This window comes from Rhea americana, unplaced genomic scaffold (assembly GCF_003343005.1).
Source record: "Rhea americana isolate MKP2758 unplaced genomic scaffold, rheAme1 scaffold_17, whole genome shotgun sequence".
NCBI lineage: Eukaryota > Metazoa > Chordata > Aves > Rheiformes > Rheidae > Rhea > Rhea americana.
Window position 1 is genome coordinate 5,292,774 of NW_028185816.1, and position 24,405 is coordinate 5,317,178.

Here is a 24,405-nt window from a genome sequence, read left to right on the forward strand (position 1 = left end):
ATGGATCAGAGAAGGAGAAACTTCCCCACACACTTACAGCATCATCCAACAGTTTCCCTGTGCTCTTTTTCCCAGGAGACTTTGTTGGTGAGGGTGAAGGAGATGGAAGGGGGGCTGAAAGTGTTTCCTCTTGTTCAATCTCTTTTTCCAACTTTATTAATCCAGGAGGCTCCACCCCAAACCTTTTGAAAACATGCAAACAAATTACTAGTCCTTGTAAAGTATTTCATATTYTGACACAAAATGGTGGATAGAATTTATGCTTTCTATATTGCACTGTTGTGCAAAAACTACATTAATAAAAGAGTACAAAATATATCAGCCATTGATGCCATCATTCTAAATACAAAGAATGAAAATGGCATCTCAGTTAATCAAATTTACAGTAAATATATCTTTTTATTCAACTTCTCTGTATCATAATCTTGATATTCGTGAATGAATAACTTCTGAACAACAAAGGCTTCAATTTGCTTTATCGTGTAGATATGAATCAAGTTCAGCACATTAGCATTTCTATTTTAGAATACCCTTTCACATTACTTGATGTCTTATACGTTCTGCTCAATTTTCAGAGATATCCACATGGAAAGGGATTAAAGACCCACGGTTATCCTGGGCACAGTATTGCATCCAGTTTACAGACGAATTGAAACATTTAACGCCAATATTTTCAGGAGTGGCTAATGCTTTTTTAAAGCTGTATATTTGACTGCCAATCTTCAGACCTCTGTTTACAGTGGCAAAATACTTGTAGCTACAGCTAAAACAAATATGTGCAATGTTGGCACGGAGTGTCTCAAACATAGCACTTAGAGTGAGGTTCTTAAAGCTCTCAAAAGCAGACACTGTTTTTATGTCAAATGATTATGTCAGTATCTCAGCAAGAAGCAGATCTTGCAAAGACGTCAGGAGTCCAAAGGCTCATCCTATTTTCCTAATTACTGACAATTCACCTCTGTTTTTCTCTTTGCTGACACTGAACAAAAACAGAAAAAAGAAAAGAAATCTCCTTTTCCAGAGAACGGCTTCAGCTTCAAAAAGTTATCATTTTATATATAGTTTTCATAGCAAACTACTTGTGTAAATGAAACCTCTTGTGTAGCAGGAAAGTCTACAAGGCAAATGCAGAGCTATGCTGGCTTATCCTAGTTAAAAATCTGGACACTAAAATATTGATCAGTAATTAAGAAAAAGATAATTCAAGCTAAATATCATAATAATGTTAAAATAATAAAGAGAATGAACATAACTCTATATACTGCCTCTTGTATTTTTACAATGAATTTTAATTTAGCCACACTAGCGTCTAGTAAATATAGTAAAGAAAATGAAGAATCAAATCTGTGCTTGTATTGGCTTCTAACTGATGCAGTCTGCCTAATGAACAGTCAGCCAACATTGAAGCAAGCACTTATATACAATCCACTTACTTCCTGTCTGTCTGCAGATGCCGACAGGCTGTAAATCATTAAATTCCCACTGGGCTCTAAGCCTACACCTGCATGCAGCCTTACTCATCAAATAAACCTCTTCTAGTCTAAGTAATGCTGTTTCTTTGGTTCTGCTGCTTTTCATAATCTCCAGTTTTTATCATTGTGACAGATTTTTACAGTTCCTTGTAATTTCAGTACTCTAAATTTCTTCGGCTCATGAACTGAATAAAACATACACACATGCATTCTTCACACACTGCATCAACCTGCGGCAAAGTCAGTAAAAAGCTGAAATGGTAGAAACAAATCTCTTCTGCAAGGGGTTTGTCATGCAGTTAAGGTACAAAGTCTGTTCTGGAAGGTATGCTGAGAATTTCCTCTCTCCTGGCCTGCCTTCCCATAACTACAAATGAAGCAGCATCAGACTGTAACACGATCCCCAGCAGACTTCTAAGAGCACCACTTCCCATTTCTTCCCAAGGAAAAATTGAATACAATAGCAGAAAGCCTGAAATTGCTCAACAGACTAATTTCACACAAAAGTCATCTGGAGGTTGTTTAGCCAAAATTAATAGCAGCATAAGAACTTCATTCTTTCTGCAGAGAAGGTAACTTAGCTGCTATCCACCATATAATCTCACTCTCTATACAAACCCAGACAGCACATACCCATCTGTTAGCAAATCATTTGCTTTTCCATTAAGCGTTCATTATGAAGATAACACAGAAAAGTGATTGATTTGGCTCTTGCATCACTTCAGTTGAAATGATTCATTCCAACTTTAAAATACTGCACAAAAACACTGGACATGTCCAACCCACTATCTGTATATTGCCAATGCACAATTTTATCCCACAAGACTTCTCCTTCCTTCTCTCATAAATGCTCTCGTTCTGCCCACACGAAATCTACTGGAGCACACAATGGCCTTTTTTATATATTCAAAGTCCACAAGATGACCTCAGAATTTTGTGTCCACAAATAACTAAAATCCAGGAGAGTTCATCAGGCTATTCTATTTTGATTAAGTAACTATTTTTTTCAGGAACCTCAGAACAGTTTAGGTTGGAAGGCACCTCTGCAGATCAGCTGTTCCAAACACCAGCTCAAGGCAGGACCAAATTCAAAGTTAGAGCAAGTTATGCAAGGCCTTGTCCAGTTCAGTTTTGAACAGCTCCAAGGCTGGAAGTTCCACAGGCTCACTGGGAAAGCTGTTCCACTACTTCTCCACTCACAGTGGATGTTTTTCCCTTATATACAGTCAGAATTTCCCTTGCTGCCATTCTGAATGCTGCYTCTCATCCTTTCAGTGGGTACTTCCTAAAAAGTCTCTTTCCCTATAACCTCTCACTGAGTAGAAGACAGCAACTTTTTCTCTTTCTTATACACCCTGAAGAAATCCAGCTCTTCGTCATATATCACGTTCCAACTAATAAGCATTTTCCTCAACCTGCACAACACAGTCCAGCATGCAGTTAGCCTTCACTGCCACAAGGGCACCCTGCCCACTTGCATCCTACTTACTGTCCACTTCCAGGTGGCCCCTCATGCCCTCTCCTGCAATGCTGCTGCTGAGATAGTCACACCCTACCTCGTACTGTTGTATAAGGTTATTCCAGCATTGGTGCACAATTTTGCATTTGTCCTTCAAAATTTCAAAAATTTCACAAGGATTTTGTCAGTCTATTTTTTCAGCTTGCCACTGTCCCTCTGGATAGCAGCCCTACCCCAGAGTACTCTTCAGACTATTCTCCCCAAAGCTACCTGACATCTATGAATTTGCTGAGGGTACACTCCCTTCCATCATCTAGCTCATTAATGAAAACACTGAGCAATAATTGGCTGCTGTACAAATCTTTAGTAAATGTCACTAGTAACCAGCTGCCAGCTGGGCTTTGAACAGCTTCTCTAAGTCAAGTGGTCGCACTAGTTTACCATCCACCGTGTASTACATCCATCAAGTCCATATCTCTTTAATTCAGCTAAAAGGATGCTGTGGGAGGTGACATCAAAAGCTTTGCTAAGGTCAAGGTAAATGATAACTATCTTCCCTCAGCCACAGAGCTAGCTGTCTCACCAAGTGACTAACCTCACCAGGTTAGTCAGACACAATCTGATCTTTGAAAATCTATGCTGACTGTTCTTTAAGTGACTGGAAATAACTTCTAAGAGGATGTCCTCTACTGGATTGGTCCCAGGGACTGAGGTTAGGCTGAAGGGCCTGACATTTCCGTTTTTCCAGTCACTGGGAACTTCATCCAATGGCAATGAAAATATATCCCATCTCATCACATTAACTTGCCTATGTCCAGTTTGCTTAAGTGGTCCTCCTCTACTATGGGTAGTGCTTAGCTTCAGCTGCCCCAGTTGCATTCCCGTGTGCCCAGGCACCAGTGCTCAGCTCCACTAAAGACAACAGAGGTACAAAGTGAAAAGAGATTTCCTGATAGGTGGCCTTGGGACAAATCTACTTATCAACTATGCTACTACAGAACTGAAGAATTCCACTGACTGTAGTCATTACAATAAGTTTAAACTCATCAAACTGAGTCTAGAACCTTTCATTTACTCTGTAACCTAATACGGAAAAAWTTTCAATCATTGTGTGTGGACTACACACAAATAAAAGAAAAAWTTTTTAACAGCACAACAGTAATGTCAATTTAATGTGCTCTTCCATATGCTTAGTGAGAGGGGAGGCAACAGATGAAATATTGTCTTTTTCCCYTTTTATAATACACAGTTCAAGTTAACCACAACTCAGGCAAAACTGACATCCCATTTGCTCTTCAATTTTATAAACCTGATGTTTCCCTTCAACACATTTTTTGTGCACCTTGGAAACTTATCCTATTTGACCTCAAGCTGAAAATAATATATATATTACTATTAGTGTATTTTATATATTATAGCATATGTGTATTTATATTATAAAGATTATACGCTTACTTATATTCAAATAAAAGTGTTGTTTTGAAAGACAGATAAATATGCTTAATAAATGGAAGCATAATATCCTTCAGTATGTGTCTTCAYGCCTCGAACAGCAAACATCTGAGACATGGAAGCTTAAGACAACAGACAAATATAATAGGTAAGACTGTATTAATTCCCTCGTATAACTAATGAGAAAGCAGATATAATTGCAAAGATGCTATTTGGTTAATACGCACCTTTATGGAACCACATCTAACTCAGTCAGCTTTAGCAGAATCCAGCACCATCTAAGCACTGAAGTGTGCTCCCTGATGAAGCTGGATACTGCCAAGTCCTCAGCCCAAGGCGGAAACGCTTGACAGCTACACCTACAGGAGCTAGGGTCTTTGGAAACTGGAAGGTCTACCTCCAACTTGGGTGTCTGGGGACCCCAATACATCTGCACAATTAAGGTGACATTCCTGAAGATAACTTTCAGTGAGAACCTACAGGATCAGAAGATTTTATTGTTAATGGAAAATTAAATTAAAAAGTCATTTTGGGGCCATGCTGGACTGAATATAAATGTTAGACAGAGAAACTACTTGAATAGTAAGGCACTCCAGTTCAACGCTCAGGGATGGATAGAACTTTGCATGCAAGACCGGGCAACAGCACTGTTGTTCACACATTTTGTGACAAATCTGGTACACTGCACTGGTAAATCTGTATTTGCAAAAAGGGGTATCACATTCTCATCACTACCATTTGCACTAGRAAAAGTCAAAGTTATCTTGCCAGTGAAGATAATGATACCATTTTTTGAGGGTCCAGCCTGGTTAGAAACAGTTGACAGACAGCCTTGGTGAAAATCAGGGCTATGTCCACTTAAATTAATAAGAGTCAGTATTTCTTAAGTCAGATTTAGATCACCTGAAGATCAGCATGTTATCAGTTAAGTTAACAAAGTCTCTGTTCTTTATAGACAGATACGACTGTTAGAAGAAATAGCTTAAAGATTTATTTTGGAAAAACAAACAAAAACAAAAAAAACTCTTTCCTTCTAATATGAAGATAGCCAAATACCTTCACTGTATTAATACAGATTTCTTTATATTGCTTAAACAACTGCCCACGTGTTCTTGAGTAACATCTAGAAAAATGTTTTCTTTGAACCTAATCAGTGTAAAAGTTATCTTGAGATGCATCCAATTTGCATTTGTCTTTTGATAGCCACTGCTGTCAAAAATATTTCTTAATATTTTAAACATTGTCACCAACCTTGCTGCAATTCTTCCAAGTTCCAGCAAACAAAGGCACACTTCTCTTGGCTGCTTGTGGAGAACTGGAAAAGCAAAATAAAGATGGAAAATAAAAACTATTTTAGAGATCTTAGTGACAAACAGAATTTAATCACCAGCATCTAAATCTTGACTCAGCTAAAACTTGGTTTCCTTTTGCTTCTGTAGAGTTCTACCTGAATAAAGAGGATGACATTAAAGATCAAGGTATGGTCTCAGAGCACAAGTGATTTAGGAAATTCCTATTCAAYTATCCTTTAGTTCCTTTGAAAATATAAGTCTAAATCAGTGAAGAATTATTTGGGCTATTTCATAAYCTGCAAACAGTTCATAACTGCGTAAAAATAATCAACAGCTCTGACAATGATAAAAGTAGATTATCAAAAATAAATGAATGAAATTAAAATACTGTTTTCTTTCTACAAACTAAGAGTATTCTTATCCTTCAGATCACCCTTCTTTAAATCAGAAAAAAAAATATTGAAATTGCATTAGTGAGGATCCCTCTTATAAATTTTGTCTTGACTTCTTTATACATCTACTCTTACAGCAGGGAAAAAAAACAGAAAAATACACAGAGTTGGGATGTTTTAGGAACTCAGATCATAAAGAAATTACTTTTTTCTGTATATATACATATATGCAAATTTTCATTCTTGGATTCAGCAAAAGACTAGGGAGAACTCCTGTAGTTTTTAAGCTTACTAAGGAGCTGTGAACCCAGTATGAATTTCTCATTCAGAAACACCACCATAATCCAAGATCAATTCTTTTTTCAAAATTCTGATAAGCAATGTTTTGTAGAGAAGTCCAACAAAATATATAACAAAATCCAAAAATCAATGTATGAGCAAAGGTCAGTGGTTGTTTAGATAGGTAACTCTCCCACCCAAAAACAAAAAAAAAAAAAATAAAAAGAACAAGAAGAATTATGGGTACGTTGTCACCTTCTGTTCAGAATACCTACTGCAGAAACACTTTTGTGTTTTGATAAAATTCAGGTTTTGAAAGTCTACACAATATCAAAAAACTTTCAGATTAAATTGACCCCTGAAAAATAAATGTGCCACCATTTGTAAAAATAAATAAATAAACAAATAAATGAAAAGAAAAAACACCCCCACACACTGGTTACTTAAAGACTCACCTAACTAACACATGAAGAAAAATACCACACCTGAAAAATATTTCAATGACTAGTTAATGCTCTGAAACCTATTGCTTTGTCCTATATTGTATGCACAGGATGGGAATCCAGAGTTAAGCATCTCAAAAGAAGCAGTGTCTAGTAGGGCAGATCTTCAACTTCTGTAACTTCAGCTTCTTATACTTCCACTGACTTGCTGAATCCTCACACTAATGTCTTTTACTACTGTGTATTTAGCACTTTGAGATATATGCATTCTTTCCCTCTAATACCATCCAAATGTATTTCAAGAAGTAAAACTGTAGAGAATAAAAAATAAAATGGCAAGGCACTAGGAAAAGTATTTTCATCCTACAGCCATCTGCTATTAGGAATATAGGAGATGCAGATCTGGAGATTCAGTTATTCTCAGTATTCTTTCTAAGTAAAAAAAAAAAAAAAAAAAAAAAAAAAAAAAAAAAAAAAAAAAAAAAAAGTATTTGTATAAAATATTTAACAAGTAATCAGTTTGGGTTTGGGTTTTTTTTAGTGTTAGGTTCATGATCTGTTAAGTATATTCTGCTGCTTTGATTCCAGAACAGTTGAGTCTATACCAAAATAAAACTTGATAGTAAGAAATAGATGTCCCACAAAATATAAACAATATAATAACAACTCTAAGTTTGTCAAAATATTTGAGTTCCAGTTCACATGTATACACATTTAAAAAACTTTTGCAGAGGAAGAGGAGAAGAGAGGGTCAAGTAATTATATTTGCAAAAGGATCCATATGTAGAACAAAAAGATCTGAGCACAAAAGGTAAAACGTTTGTTAATGCTGAAGTTCTTTTACCCAAATGAAATCCAAAGTCCTTTACTGGATCTGACTCAGCATACTCTAGACATTTCATGCACACCACGATGAAGAATGTGAAACAGTGAAATCATTGTTAGAGAAGGAGAAGCTGTGCAGGCAATAAGCAACCGTGAAAACAAACATCTGGCCATGTGATAACAACACAGTGACACAGTGCTTCCAAGAGGAGAACGTTAGCATTCCTGAGGACTATACCAGCATGCACAGTTGGGAACTTCAGAGATAAAGCAAAGTACTATTTGGAATAGTGCAATACCCACTGGAAATAATTTAGATTCTCAAGAGTTTTGGGGGGGAGTTTTTTTTTTTTTTTTTTTTTTTTTTAATGTAGGGCTGTTTCATGGACTACCAGCTAGCAAGAGAATGTTCGGTTTTTTTTTTTTTTTTTTAATGTAGGGCTGTTTCATGGACTACCAGCTAGCAAGAGAATGTTCGGGAGGATGTTGTGTGGAGACACAAGAGTAGATTTCCATCCCTATTTTGGTTCCAAACTTTCAGTATAACCTTGAACAACAAGTAAGATCATAGCCTTTTGAACATGGGCACTTTCAAGTACCTCATCTTGAGATGTCTTGAGCTGGTCCACAATAACTGAAAGAATTGATATTAAGTCACTTTCAGAAAGCTACATCCTAACTTTTCACTTTTTTCATCTACAGCAACATTTCTTCCTCTTCCTTTTTTTAATTTTACATAAGGAAGTTGTGCTTTCATTGATATTTTTTAAGCATTTGGGGAAATCTTATAGAAGACAAAGAAAAAATAATTTTAGAGACACAGTAGTGTGAAATTCATGCATTTTGTTATTTGATGAATGTATGGAACTGAAAAAACAAATCTGTGCCAGGCCTCAATTCTAGTTTAAATTCCACATTCTGGTTGTGCTGCAGTTCATTGATAACTGCATGCTCACATACATGTACACTCAGTTTTATAAACATAATCATACACGTATGTATAATTGTACTGTACACAACAACAACCAATCTTATTTGAAGACCAGAGGAAACTCATTCTGAAATAAGTGATTATAGACTTAGGTTCTGCCTATGGTATTCTGTAACTTCCTGTGGGAGCTGCAAACATCATTTTCTGAATTGCTTACTACAGTTTACATTAGTATTTCCTTTTCAATAATAGGTACTACCTCCACTTCTTGACCTGAGAAGTCATTCAGTCTCAAGTGCACTAAAAAGGCAAATATACATTTGCTAAGCAACATATTTTCTGCAATTATAGCAATTTATATGCAGTTTGACAAGGGTAAGTACTGGAAGCAGAAAAAATAATTTTTAAGGAAAACATTCACTCTTAATACAGCTTCTCTTAATTGGAATCATTTTGTTTTTTAGTTAGAGGCAATTAATAATTTCTCAACAGCTATTCATTCAGTGTATTTTTTCAGATGTTTACCACTTAGCAAACGGAAGTATTTTCTTTTTAGATTTTTTTTTTAATAACACTCAAATTCCTCCAGTAGTTTGTCTATAAATTCAAACAAGCTTTTCTTGGAAGATGCTAATTAATATCTGTGTGATATTTACTATGATTTTTTAAAAACATTCTTTCTGGTAGTCAGCATTTCTTCCTCGCTTTATAGAAGGAACTTATTTCTAACATAACTTATCACTCTTAGATGCTTTCATGTGACTTTCAAAAAATTACATTAATTCACCACCACACACACACACACACACACACACACACTGAAAAATAAAGTCAAGTAAAACGTTCCAGGAAAAAAAAGAAAAAGAAAGAAAGAAAAGTGGCCTGTTGTGCACTTACATTGTAACACGTGGGACTCAAACCTCATTCCATATTCCACATAGGTAAGGCTTGTTTGACAGGCAGCTAATCTACAACTTTTTAGAAACCCTCTTCATTCTATGTATGGCCACATACATCATTCACTGCACATTGGTTAAAGTCTACACCGAACACAGCATGACTTGTTTCCACAACAGTGCCACTGTATGCATGAAGCACTTATAGAAACAGCAAAAAAATGAATGAAATTTATCTAACACTCCTATGAGGTAGGTTGTATTACCTTCACCTTACACACATGGAATTAAGCAACAGTTATTACAAAAATATCCACTGATCTAGGTGCTATTTTAAAATACATAGTTCCTGACATCAAAGTACTTTTGATTGTCCTACTGCTACATTTTCTATGAAAGCAAAGTCAACACACCTAGTGATCCCATCACAAAATCTGATAAAGATGCTGCCGCAGCACATGGGAGCTAGGGTCATGGATAAAAATATTTCTCCAATGCCGTTCAATAGTAATATCAAAATATAGTCCTTCAAATCTTGCACCATTCCCAAACACACAACCATCCATGACCACATGAAGGCATGCTGTATCATAACAGTTACATGGATTTAATTAAGGTGGTGCAGGTAGCCTTTATTCTAGCCTTTTAAAATTTTAAGTATTTTATTTTGCAAGCTCAATGCAATTTCTGTATGCTACTTCCTATAAATATTTTCAWGCTTTAATACATGGAGTGGCTATCCTTCAGCAGCAATATGTAACTGCAGGAAACACGTATCTACTGCATGAGATAAATGGGACTATCCACATTGCGAGTGAACCTCTCTGGTATTTGCTTGACAAGAAAGCAACATGAAGACGTACAAATAACAGATACAAATCCAGGTTACTTCAGGTATCTTGACTGTTACAGTCATTTCAGATCTTTGTCTCCTATATCTTACTACTCTTTGCACCTCTTCTAGATACCCCCAGCCGCTCTTTCCAACGATACTTCTCTCCATCTCCTAGCAAACTCTTATCCTCACTCCTCTCCGGCTATAACTTCTTTGCTTTACATGCCCCCTTATTGTTGCTGCCAGGATCTCCTTTTAAAGGCCCTCCTCCCCTGACTTCTTGCCCCTTGTTCTCTTTTACTATATTTCACTTCTTTCCTACCTGCAGTTCATCACATTTCTGCATTTGTTTCATGCCTCCCTTCCTCAGTGCTTGAATGCTACCAAGAGAAGCCCAGACAGTGCAGGAGGAAAAGCTTCTGCTGTGAGTGCTAGTCAGCCCCCGGGTACGGGAGACAGAGAAGCCACCTACACATCGAGTCTCAGACAGCCATCACAAGTTGTCGTGGCACTTACAGTGAGCACCTATAAACTAAGAATTTCCAAAGAAGTTGGGGGAAGGGGGAGATTTTTTTTTATTCAAAAAATGAGCTTTCCTTCTATTGCCTTTCACTTTGTTCTTTTCTGATGTTACTTTGATAGCAGTTATTCTACTCATCACAAATCTATCCTTGAACTTCTGCATCAAAAAAGAGTTAGAGTATGAYATAGATAAATTAAGAGGTTATGTTTCCCTTTCCACCCTATACTCCTCCCTCTATCATATTCAGCATCATCAGTTACAGAAATCTCAAAACAACTAATATTTCAAATACAGGAGATAAATGGATAGTAAAGAATTAATCTAGAAKGAATCTACAGATCATCTAAACACACTAAGCATTTACTGGAATTCATTAACTTAAGATGCTAATCCAATCATAATAACACAATGTCCAGGATGCTTCTATAGTCCTCAAAGCAACAAGACATATTCAACAGTATTGGACTGTTTAGTAAAATGCTGTGAAAGACAGGACAAAGTCTTATTCTGATGCAACCAGACATAAAATTTAACGTTCTATTATAAGCTGTAAATGTGTCACTGAGGGGTAAAGAAAGGTACTTCCTTCCTGTAATATGAAATTAAATAAAATTTTCAGAGTATTAATACAAAATCTTTTGCCATTATACATAAGTGCTGATTGCTTAAAAATGTTTTAAGTGTTGTTGTTTCTTTTTAAACATGAAAATAAAGCTTTAGATTGGGGAGCAGAGGTGTTTGCATTTGAGTCTATTATTTACCCTAAAACACTAGATGACTTTGTTTAGGGAATCTGCTCCATTAAACTATGACCAATGAGTTGCATCAAAAGAAGTCCACGTCACACAGTACACACGCACACACACAGTTACRGAATATACAAGCACAAAAGATGAATACAGCAATATCCAACACTCCTAAAACAAGTAACACACATTAGCATGCTGGCACACTTGCTGGCAAACCCTTTTCTTGCCGGCTGGATTCTTTGTCGTAGAAGAGATGTAGAATATTCATTGGTTCCAGATCCTATAATCATTCAAAAACACTATGTTACCAACAAAAGCTCCTAACTTTGAATAAGTTCACGTAGCTAAGGCAATCACAGAAAATCTCTTGGCCAAGAAGAGTTTTCTTCAGGTATTACACTCTTCAGGCTTGAGCCCCATAATTATAGAAATCTCCAACAAGAGTGCTTCCATAAAGTGAATTACCATTCATCAGCTGGGTGGATCCACTGTCCTAAAACCTACAAACAGGAACTTGCAAAATAAGCAGAATACCTGGAAATAGAGGAGTTACAGACAGTATGACACTTCTTAGAGTTAACGTATCATGCAAAGAGTTAACATATCATGTTCCAAGTCCTTGATATGGGGCAAATTATGACCTCTGATATATCCAAWAACCCCATTCAAAGACTGCACACCTCAAGATACGCCCAGAAGATGAAAATTCAGATTTCAGATTATAGTCATTACACAAAGTTAATTCACTACAAGTGACAACCATGAAAAACCTACTAAAATGGTGAACAAGCACAGGGAACATACACAAAACCACAATTTATTGGAAGAATGTACTAGAGCTTTTCAGTATTCCCTATATACTGTGTTGCTATAGTTTTTAAAGAAATGCTCATGATTTTTTTGTGGCTGACACAACAGGCACATTATCTGCCTTTTCTTTGGAGCGATATTAACTCYGAGACTTTTATGTCATCCATCTGCATTAAGATATGCACAAAGAACATCACAAGAAGCTTTTTTTAAAAAAAAAAAAACATTAAATCATCATAATATTCAGCAAGACAAAATATATCACATCATGCATTATTAACTTAATATGGAACATTGTAAAAAATAATGCAAATACAGAAATAAAGGAGCAGGATGCATTTTTAGAACCTGATTTTGAAATAAAATTATTTTCCTAGCAGGAACAATTTCAGATTTTTTTTTTTTAATATTAGGAGATTTTACAAAAGTATTGGTTTGTATTAGAAGCCTATCACAGATTTTGAAATAGAAATTGCAACTTCAACCTTCTTTCTGATTTTTCACTGAAGTGAATAACCATTAATAAAAAAAAAAACTAACAAAGACTCCCATGTACTAAATCAGTATATCCCCACAAAATGCAAACTATTACCAATTTATTCTTATCTGAATATAACATCATTTTCTAGTAACTTCTGAAATCTATGGTGTTCCTGTCCAGGGTGGAAGTGAAATCTGGATTAAATCTAGTACACAGTCTTCAAACTTTTTTTTTTTCTTTTATCAAACAGATCTCTTTCAAGGATCTTTAAAGGAACTCTTCTAATTAAAGATGTTTCAAGGCATAATCATATTTAGCTGCATAACATACAATATGTTTTCCCGTCTTCAATTTATTTTGAAGAAAGACTTTGATCCTGTTTCCTTTTTCAGTCCCAGTCTAAGAAAGTATTTAAACTTGTGCTTAACTTTAAGGATGTCAGTACTTCTACCGTCTCTTTAAAATACCTGAAACACTTGAAGAAAAGAGGAAGTATGAAGAAATAGTAATTCACTTTCATTTCTACTTTACTTCGGGGGAGAAAAAAAAAAAAAAAGAATCCTGAATCCTGAACAGTAAATTGTTTCTTTAGTCAAATACAACTATCACAATGTATTTTTGCTAATTAGAAAAACAGACACTCTATGCACACACTACCAATTAATAATCCATCCAAAAATAACGTACAAAGATGCAAGAGGTGACAGGAACAGGCCTATTCACCGGCTTGTCTGAATCAACCCTAGAGTGCTCAGCACTAGGCAGAATAGAGCCCCTAGGAACACTCAAAATTCTTATTTAGAGCAATAGTCTTCAAGCTTTTCAGATATGAACTACAACTGTCTGATTTACAGTCCATTTGATACAGTCCTATTCCAGCAAGGAATATCTTCATACAACTTCAATCTAAATGCTAAAAGAAATGGGAGAATTCGATGCCTTGCTGTGTAGTTATACTTACATTATTTCGGAGACTTCAGAACTCATCAGGAGGAGACTTTTTTTTTTTGAAGGTAATTAGAAATAATAATTAAAAATTTCTTAGGTAGCATATAATCTAATTTTACCACTCTGACTAGACTTGGGAGTTTTCAATCAATAATTTGTCATAAATACATTTTTCAAATTTTTCACAGAAATAAATTTCAAAACTTCTCTCCATATTACAGTAAAATTTTGCTAGAAAAAGATCTCATGAATATTTTAGACAGTACAATGACATGTAGAAAACACCCCTATGTGCATCTAATTAAATAATAAAGTATTTACATATGATAAGGTAGGCACAATACAGTAAAAATAGGAAGACAAAATCAGGTAAATTAAGAACATTAACACAGCAAGGTTCCTCAATAAACAGAGAAAATACTTGCTTGATCATTGACAATTTACACAGACTTTACACATCAATACAGTTTATTAGCCACGAAATAAAGGTACCTTCATAACTATCATTTCACCACAGTCATCGATTCTCAAAAATACAGCAGTCTTTCATGACACAATGCAAACACTAATGCGTCATTCACAGACTTTTCTTACCACTTAGAAGAGAACTTTTTAAATTACTTACCTTTGCTGAATTTTTATGTGCTATGCAAGGGAAGAGTGATTTGCGGGAGAAAGAATATAAAAGCTTTAGATTGGCAGCTGTTTGGATTCATTATTATTTCTAATGCATTGATCCTGAAAAGCCCCAAAGAAAATCAAAACTCTTTAAGAGTTCTAGCTCAAACCAAAGGAGAACAGCAGCTGCTATTTATTATTTTGGAAACAGCAGGGTCACTATCAACCTGTAACATAGTCAATTTCTGAAAAATAGGTCAAAATATTATCAAGTCCTAACTCTATTTCCAGCATCTTAAGTCTTTTCAACATGGACATCCTGTACACAATAACACTCAGAGAAGGAAAATAACAGACCTCCCCCGTCCCACCCCCCCACAACCTACCAACAAAATCTGTCACTAAAGAGACAAAGCTAATAAAATTGAATCTTTTTTGTGCACTGTGTATTTGGGGATATTTCACTTTGGTTTTCTGAGAGAGGAAGTCATCTTTAACATCAACTTTCCAGCTGCATTCACATTCAACATTGTAATGCAGCAAGCAAAGCTCTGAGTATGTGCAAAATTGAGCTTATGCAGGGAATGACTGTATTTCAGCAATGCTGATTCTAAACAAGATCTTGTTTCTTAACAGTGTATCATAAAATTCACTGTAAACACATGCTCAGATACACAATTAACTTATTGGAATAATGGTAAACTACTGAGTGTATCATGACAGTATAACGTTTAAAGAGCTATGGGAAGCAATGAGGAAGGGCTTTCTCTTCATTTAAGATAGATCCCTCTCTAAAATCGGTATGGCAGGTCTGTCTCCTGCTCCCTTCTTGTGTTTGCAATGTTCCTTGTCATAGGTAATGTTGCAGTTCTCCATCATTTCATATCTTTGGAAATACAATCGTTGCCTGTCTTCAATATGATTTACCGTGTGCTAGAATAATTTTATCTTGAGGATTCAATTAACAGAATAGAGCGATTCATATGTCCTCAATACTGTTTGCCAGTTTTGTGATACTAAGTTCTTCTCTGCCAAGATTTTTCTCCTGGAGAAATAAAACAGCTTCATTTAATTTGAAAAAAGAAAAAAGAAAAACACTCAAAGGATAAAGTAACAGACAAGCGAAAAAAATTGCTTCACAAGAAACAGCGCAAATAAAGCAAGACTGTAAAAAAAAAAGGGGGGGAATAGATCAGCTGCAACACAGATAACTTCAGTTGGAGAGTAAAAGATCTTTTGAGTAATACAACAAAGAAGTGTCTTGATACAGTACAGCATGTTCATTTAACCTCCATACAAACTGAATTGTCTATCATCACAACACTTTTATCTGAGCTCAGATAACAAACAAACAATTGATTCTCTTCATTTCATGATATTCAGTTGAATTACAGTCTTGAGGTAGGAGTCCTAAATTTTCCTTTGAAAGGAGAAGAGTAAAAATCATGAAGAATATGTGCTATTAGAATGATGATTTCCTAAATAGTCCAATTCTTTTGACAGAGCACCCTGAAGCAAAAACATTGGATAATAATTATCCTGAGTTGCACACGGAATCAGCTGGAGAAAAGGTCAATATAGATGCAGAGAAAAATCTCATGTTTCCTCCCTTTCCAAGCAGCCCAGTGAATCTGTAAACACTAAGTGTCTGCAGCCAACATCAACACAACTGTAGGCTACTCTCCTGAAACAGAAAGACTGTCTTTTTCACTGAACTAAGGAGCAGCATTCCATGGTGTTCTGCTGATCAAAAAGTGAGAGTAGGGTGGAAAATCCTCTGTGTGCAAGAGATCATTGCAAGATTTTTATCCTGTTTAAGTTCCACATAAATTTGGCTTAAATTATTTTTAAAAATGTATACTTTATCTGTTCATGTTTCAGATAAGGATCAAAATTGACAGAGCCAGATAAGGGTCAGATTCAGAGGCAGGATCTACTAAAGGAGCCATTCTCCCTCTCAGGGGAAAATAAAAAAGCAAAATTCTTTATAATGTCAACTAATACATTAACAAATACATACCCAAACCTTCTGATTCAAACAGGCAGGTATCATCCACCCCTACATCTCTGCACCAAGATAAGAAGTTTGCTGTGTTGTCTCGTGCAAAAAAAGACCCTGAAGGAGCATTGGCTTTGCATGGAATCTTCCGTACTGGTAAGGTCTGAAAAACAAAAGCTCTCTATTTAGATACCTGCTAGCATAACATTTATACATAAGTATTATGAAATCAATATGCAGATTTTGCATAGGTGGATGAATACAGAGCCATCAATATATTCCCTTGTTATGAAAGAATTCCAAGCAAAGAACAAGAAGAGAAATCAAAGGTTTGTTAACCACAAGTTTAAATCTGATGCTAATATTAGCAACTTTTTCCAAATTTGAGGATATATAAAATTAGAAAGACTTCAGACTAGGAACTGAAATTTCCTAAAATTACACATGAAGTCTAGTTTCAGGTCTCCATTAAGAGCAAATCACATAGTTTTGAAAATTTTCCTCTAGTTTTGTAAAGGGTGTAAAGCTACATGAGCCTGAGTCTTAAGCATTGTAAACATTTCAGAAATGCCATTGTCTTCCATCTAACAGCACACAACTCCCTTAAGCAAAACACAGAAATGTAATCCAGCAGATATAAGATCAAGGTCTAACACAGAACCAGACTCTCATCTCACTTATACAAGATTAGTTCTATTTACATAACTTTGACATCAGAGGAGTTGCTACTGATATAACACATATCAGAATCTAATCCAAACAGAATAATTACTACAGCAATTTTTTTCCTTGTATTTTGCTTCCACATTTTCCAGTATGTTGTACAGAAACATACAAAGAATGCTCTAGGATTCAGTTTTCAGCTGAGGTTTGTTTTCCTCGCATGAAAAATAGCTGTTATCCACAACCAAAAGGAAGAAAAAACATGAAATATTGTTACTCCATAACTTTTTAAACCTCCAAACTATGGAGAAATTCAGATCCTACGTTGATTTAAGTGTGCTGCTTTTCTATTACGCTGATTTATGAAACATTTGCTTCTCCTCTGTAATCAGTAGTTAGTCAATAGTAAGTCACCTAAGGGGTAGGAAACTCAAAATTGTCTCTCTGTTAGGTCCTAGATTATATCCAAAATTCAGTTTTAACAGTCTAAAAATCTTGGAAACATGGGAGGGGAAAAAAAGAAAAAGCAAGTGTCCCCTTATTGCAGCTGCCGGTGGCATATTAATTTCAGCACTTAGACTGTTTAGAAAGATTTATGGTTTTATATTAGACAGAGATAAGTGGCAATGTAACTGCAGAATACATACACGCTCACAAAAAAAAGTAATGAAGCACTGGTCCAGTTTTGCCCCCTCCTATATCCTTAATCAGGAGAATTTAATTGGGCTGTGGAGAAAACTAGTAAGCTGCTGAAAAGAACATCCACTTTTGTTAAGAGGAGTCACTCAAAGTCCTGYGGCAGCCTGCCTGAGTGAGTCTGCATTCAGAGAAAAGCGGTCAAAATAAGAGGGATTTTGTTTCATGATTTTCTTCTAAACTCTTACAAAAAAAATGTTTTATGAAAGTTTTTTTTCTTCAAAATAATTTCCACAATGATGTACATAGGCCTAACCTGACTTTTTTTTCCTCTAGTGTAGAACATAAATATCTAGCATAGGATGTTAAACTGGCTATCACCAGCATTAGCAAAATTTCGGCTCATTCCGAAAGAGAAGATGAGCCAGAAGCCAAGGATGACCGCAGCAGAGGCAGGAGCAGTGCCTTCACCCCCCAAGGCTCAGTCCCACAGTAGCCGTGTAATGCAGCACTGACAATGGTAACAGGCTTTGGCAACTGTCCAGTGGCAATCACCGAAGACAAGGTGATGAGTCTGGTCCAGGTCCCTCCAGGAAGTCCAGGAGTCAAGGCTCAACTTGAGTGGAGGCTCCAGCCATGAAGCCCAGCCAGCAAGTTAGGACAGCAGGAAAACAGGGCCAGAGACAGGGCTACCTACTCTGAAGCTCTGGCCAGAAACAGGGCTGAGGTTAAATGGACTTCCTGGGAAATGGGCAAAAGCTGTAGGTGAGGCTGGTCAGTTAATGCCTTTTGATGCCTTGGGTCCTGACAGCAACTATTCTGTGCTTTACAATATTTGGGCAGAATCAATCCCTTCAGAAATATATTGCCAGTTAAATTAATGCTAACTAGTTAGTAGATTCAAAGAGTTGCTATTTGATAGCACTGTATCTTAATCTCACTACATAAAACATRCGCTCTATGTACAACATACTTATATTCTCACAGAACCAAATTACTGGCAGCTAAGAATTGTTTTAACTCCATTAAAGGCAAAAGCAATGAAACTCTTTTGGATCACCTGCAACTCTGGACAGACCACGTTATATCACCTGATACACTAATATCAGGCCAATTGAGTTAAGGGTCTATGCAAGAAGACCAAACAGATTTTATCTGGCAAATCTATATTCTTTGCCATTTTAAAACAATTACGTTCAATTTAAAGCACAAATCTTGGATGACGTTGTAACACATTAGCAGCACAGTGACGAGAACAAGATGACAGTAGATATCTCCAGTACTCCTGCACTTGCAAGTTTGCGCATAAGCTACTTCAGAGAGTATGTAAGAGACAAAACTACAGTTACTTCTCCTCTGAAAGCATACATGCCCTGTCAAAACAATGTAGGTTCTCAATTCACTCCTGCATTCATATTTCTTTTATTTTCCACAGTCCATACGTGTAAATTTACTCTCTGGCTCTCTTCGGAGCAAACAAGCCAGTCCCATCTAAGACAAAAACATTGCAACTCGAGGAATAGCTCTCTGGGCATTATGGGTGAAACCATGCTAAGTTTGTYTCCTTACACTCAGTTCTCCAACAGAATCAGCCCAACTGATTCTGWCCCTTCAAACTATTCTGTCATGCCACATCCCATGACAAGCAACCTCTATCCTTGAACGTCATGCTAAGGATATTAATGAAGTTTGGGAAGTCTGTGATAAAACCCTCACTTTGTTTCTGAAAAATTGAACTGTAATAAATAAATAAATAATATGTTGTACTATATAGCTGGAGGGTGCCAGTTGGATCTCCAAGGACATGGGCCCTGTGGGGACATGATCAAGCTGCTCCACTCAATCCTGAGCACACCAGGTGTGAGTCAATCTGCACCATTTYACCTGCAGGCCAGGAGATGCTACCTGGAATAGATGCTCTCAGCAATAGCTAGAGCTGATGTGATACTCAGGAGAACGTATGCTGACATTCTTACGAGGGCTGTTGGGAAGGCAGTGGCCTCACCGGAATACAGAACTTTCTGTAGTTTTCCCCTAGGGCATGATCGTTCTCCGGTATCAATAACATCTGAATAAATCTGGTTTTAAATGTTTTCTACCTTCTGATTTGGGTATATAAGTATAACTGAAAAGAGAAGCGCTTTCAAAAAAAGCAATTCAGAACAGATGATTAATGTGTCAGTCACATGCAGGTAGTGTCAGTAAATAAACTATCTAAAACATCATTTATTTATCAGGATATCCGTAAGTTGTATATCTATACCTTGACAACTTAGCCTTTAAACTGGCAGTGCACCTAACTTCACTGTGAAGCTTAGATATTCACAGAGCTAGTAAAATTTCTGTTACCATAGCAAAGACTGCAGTATCTTTAGAAAGTACATTTGTGTGGTAACACGTACTAGAAGTAAATAATAGCAGATACAGAAAGAATAGCAGGTACAGAACTATCATGCCTTAACTAGTCAGTCTGTGATATTCTCTAGTTTATAGTGACACAGACGAAATATCTGATTAACAGGTATCTTGAACAACTCAAAAAACAAACACCTACATGTAAAAGCAAGGCATGTACTGGACAGAAAAGTACAGTATCAAAAAATACTTGAAATCATTTTATGGAGTAGGTATTAGACAGACAATTATCTCCAGCATTATATGATGTCACTACTATATGGCATCTTATATATCACCTCATTTTCCAGAATCTTAGRGTTTTGCTGAAGAAAACAGCAAAAAATAACCCCTCACTCAAAAACTCCAAAATTCCTTGATTCAACAACAGTATAATCCAGCAGATCATAGAAATCATAAGGAAATTCTCCTATTTTCTTATCACCTAATAAATTTTCCTATCACTTTTTAAATAGAAGTCTATTTTTTAATATTTTCAAAACTATCACTGTAATGCTCAGCCTATGAGGCATGAAAGTTCTTATTTAAGAAACATTTCACACACAAATAAATATTCTTTACTGATTTGTACAAATGGTCTGAATATCTCGAAAGTGCTTTCTAACAGATCATTCTGAAGTAATTAGGTTTCCATATGGCAAAAGTGATTTTTGTTGACATAGTATAGTATAACCACAGTTGCTTTGAAACAGCAGTGCCCGCAATTACTCCTATCAAATATCATGAAAACAGTTCCCCAGTTACACTCCTTTTACAATCTTGTCTTGTTGATGTGCATGCATGTGGTTTAATGCAGGATGTGAAAGCGTGAGTGAAACACATGACGCCATCCTGGAAAAATGCTGTCAGGTTCACTTCTAACCCAAAAGGGACTCTCCTACACTGATGCTCTGAAATTACATGAGAAAAGAAACTTCTGTACTTTTTCTCCTCCCTCCAAAATGGAGGTCCACAAATACATGTTAAAAGAGAGGAAAAAAAAAAAAAAAAAAAAGCTTTTATAGCAGACTTGAAATATATTTTTAAGACTACCAATCATACCCCCCCTTTCAACAGAAGATTTGACAACTTTTTGATTAGTCTTTATCACTAGAGTACAAACTAAAAAGATTGTTCATTATGGAAGTGGGTTACAATTTACTAGGTACGCCTTTGAAAATATTCTTTTATGGTCTGATGACCTACATTAACCAAAACAGCAAAAATAAGAGTGAAATGGACACTGTAGTACCTGACCGCATTAGTGTGCCTCAAGCAACTATTCAGTGCTACATACATATAATAAATTCACAGCGAAATTTAAGTATATCAGCTAGACATAACATGTATCACTTCCACAACTTTTTACCAGTTTGCCTTTAAGTTTGCCACTGGCCACTGAGATATTCTTTACTTTTTTAAATGTTTCCTTTATTTTGTTCCAATAGTATTATAAAACTCCTCCTCCTCTTTGTAATCACTGAACTAACTCTAGGATGGAGAACACAAAACAGAAGTTTTACCACAATTCTCTCTGTAAATGATTTTTCTCCTTGTCTTTCATTAATTTGTTAAACATAAGTGAACTGAAGTTTCTTTCCACAAGAAAGAAGCTCTTATCGAGCTACTAAATTTAACTCATTGCAGAGTGACAGTTGCTATTCTTAATTCTTCAACAATTCTCCTCAAATGTTTCAGATTCTGTTCATAAATCACAGAAGCGTTGTCCCAGACGTTCTCTTTAGCAAAAGATAACTAAGTTGATTTCAGGCTGCTTTGCAGTGCCTACATTCAGATGTAGCGAATAGCCATGTCATCAAATATTGCTAAGTACAAACTGGACAATAAATGAAATGGTACTATCTGCTAGGGCAATTTACTCTTTGACAAGCTGGACTTGGTTCTGTCTCTCTCTTCCCCACCTACCATGGAACCGAGTACTTTCCAAATACAACAAGCAGACCAACAATCAAAAGAATGTACTAAATACCTATGGAAAATGGATGCAGGGAACCAAGACACCTCCTATCACAAAAAAAAAAACTTAAGGAAAAAAAATACAATGCCCATCAGCCCTCCCAAAGACGAAATAAAAGTTAATACTCAAGAAAATTTAAAAAACAAAAACTTTACATGGAAATTTTGAAGGCTTTAGAGAATTACCAATAAAAATCACCAAACCTGTCAAAAAAAGACAGGACCAAAACCAGCTTCCAGACCAATGAAAAAATGATATTGCACTTGCTACAAAGAAAATGTTCTTCAGTAAATACAACAACTGAAGAAACATTACACATCTTTCAGTGAAACATAGTCTTTGCACTATCATTAAGTACTGCAAAGAGATGTCATTCTGGAAGATGGAAGAACAGGTTGGATTTCAAGTTTAAAGACCACGTTTTGACCAGATTTTTCACCCCACACAAGCGCTGAACATCTCATCAAAAGCCAAAAACCACTCATCAACTTACTTGATTCTAAGAAAGCATTTATGATCACTCTGGAATATCTAACAGATTTATGATATGCCAACAAAGGTAATTAACAAAATGAGGGCTTTATATTAAGGTACAGGGTACAACACTAAAATAAATACAAACCTAAGTGAAAGGTTTAGCCATAATGATAGTATCCAGATAGATTGCATTCTCTTACTTCTTCCGTGTGGTATTAGCTTTTACTTCTTGGGAGGAAGTGTAGCTGGATAAGCTTAATTTAACAACAATACAGTTTYAGAAGCTAAGATTATGCCCTTGGCATAACTCCTTAGAGTAACAGCTTAGTGATTATGCAAAAAGAAATGAAAACGTTGGTGAGCATTCCAAAAGGACAGCGCTAGTAATTAGTTATGAGAAAAACAAACCCCAGCAACTCAGAGCTCTAACAGGGTGTTAGAAAGCCAAGGAATATAAGAGATGATTCAATTTACATACTTCGGTAGTATTGCACCASTCAACAGAAATATCCAGAAGGAAGTAGCATCACAAACTGGCAAGGCACAAGCTCATTCACTAGCTTAAACACATATGATTATCRAAAAAAAAGATCAACTTAAAATGGAATCAAGGGGCTTTTCTGTTTCAGTGTACGGAGGCAAAAATCCGGATGTTTGTCCAAGTAGTAACATCTAWCTAAATTAAAGCAAAAGGAAAGGCTAAGTGAAATAGGACATGGAATCAATTTATATTTAAGATACATCAGATATTCGGTAATTGAATAGAACTTAGAAATATCCAGGAAGAGAAATAAAAGGTGGAAACATGTAGGACACACTGTGAATGAACAAAAAGGGTTCCTATGATGGGCTGGCTACTGGGCAGCTGGATAACACAGAGATCAACAATTAGCAATTTTCCATCAGAGAGTAGGTGAGACAACCTGGCAACAAAGGGYCCATTTAAACAGACCTCAGACCCTGTTCTTGCCCACTAAATTTCCATAACCGAGAACAGAATTCAGTCACTATAGTTTAGCGTTTTAGGGAGGTCCATATGTTGGCTTCCAAAATTCCCAGACATCTGTATAACATATCTAAGCCTACTGACAAGCTCGCTTTTCTTAATTGCCTTTCAAAGGCCTTTTAGAAGTAATTCACAAACTCCAGGGATCCATGCCCTGCAGATTAAAAGCCATTACTTTTACTTATCTACTTTGTGAGAATGCCAGTAGGCCAAAAACAAAATCAAAGGACTTCTTTTCCTTTCTTTTTTTTCCCCCTAAACACAGTAAGATAATTTCTAAAGAGAGAGACTACAATCTAAATAGATATGAAAAAGAAAACAAATTTATTAAAATTTTATAACCAGAGAAATTGAGACAGAGAGACTAAAGTCAGTCATGGCTAGATCACTTTGCAGTGCTTCTGAAAACAAACGCAAGAGGCAAAGCCTGGGATCTAGTAATTCCTTCCTCTCCAATAAAYGTTTTGACCATTGCCTTTAGATCTTTGTTTTCCAGAATTTATAYTTTTAGTGGGATTTTTTTTTAAGTTGACAGTTGACAATAGGTTTCCCAGATAATACCCAGTTAGAACAGAATGGAGCTGAGGTTTTCTCCAATAACAAGAACCAGAACAGAATCAATGTACAGTTACCTGAAGCTGAAGAATATTATCTTCTGAATTTCACTCTTTCATACTGCAATTTATGGGCAAAAACAGGAGAACTGCATTTAAATAAATCATTTGTGACTATTTCATAACCATGCAGCATGGCCTGGAAATAAGCATTCCAACTGTACATACGGGCAGTAATTTTTCTATGAGATATAAATTGGTCAAATCTAAGTGGATTTTTATGGGATACCTTT

General features: G+C 36.0%; 1 protein-coding gene across 6 annotated transcripts in view; it reads right to left on the bottom strand.

Moving 5' to 3' along the window:
* The window catches only part of GAS2 (growth arrest specific 2), a 94,498-nt gene that overhangs the window by 40,585 nt on the left and 29,508 nt on the right, over positions 1 to 24,405 (bottom strand). For all 6 annotated transcript variants that reach the window (XM_085300898.1, XM_085300899.1, XM_085300895.1 and 3 more), the window contains exons 4-6: positions 16,426 to 16,567; positions 5,635 to 5,698; positions 38 to 182 (exon numbers count right to left, since the gene is read on the bottom strand). In XM_085300898.1, coding sequence (XP_085157024.1) covers positions 38 to 182; positions 5,635 to 5,698; positions 16,426 to 16,567 — 351 coding nt within the window. The remainder of the gene's footprint in view (positions 1 to 37; positions 183 to 5,634; positions 5,699 to 16,425; positions 16,568 to 24,405) is intronic.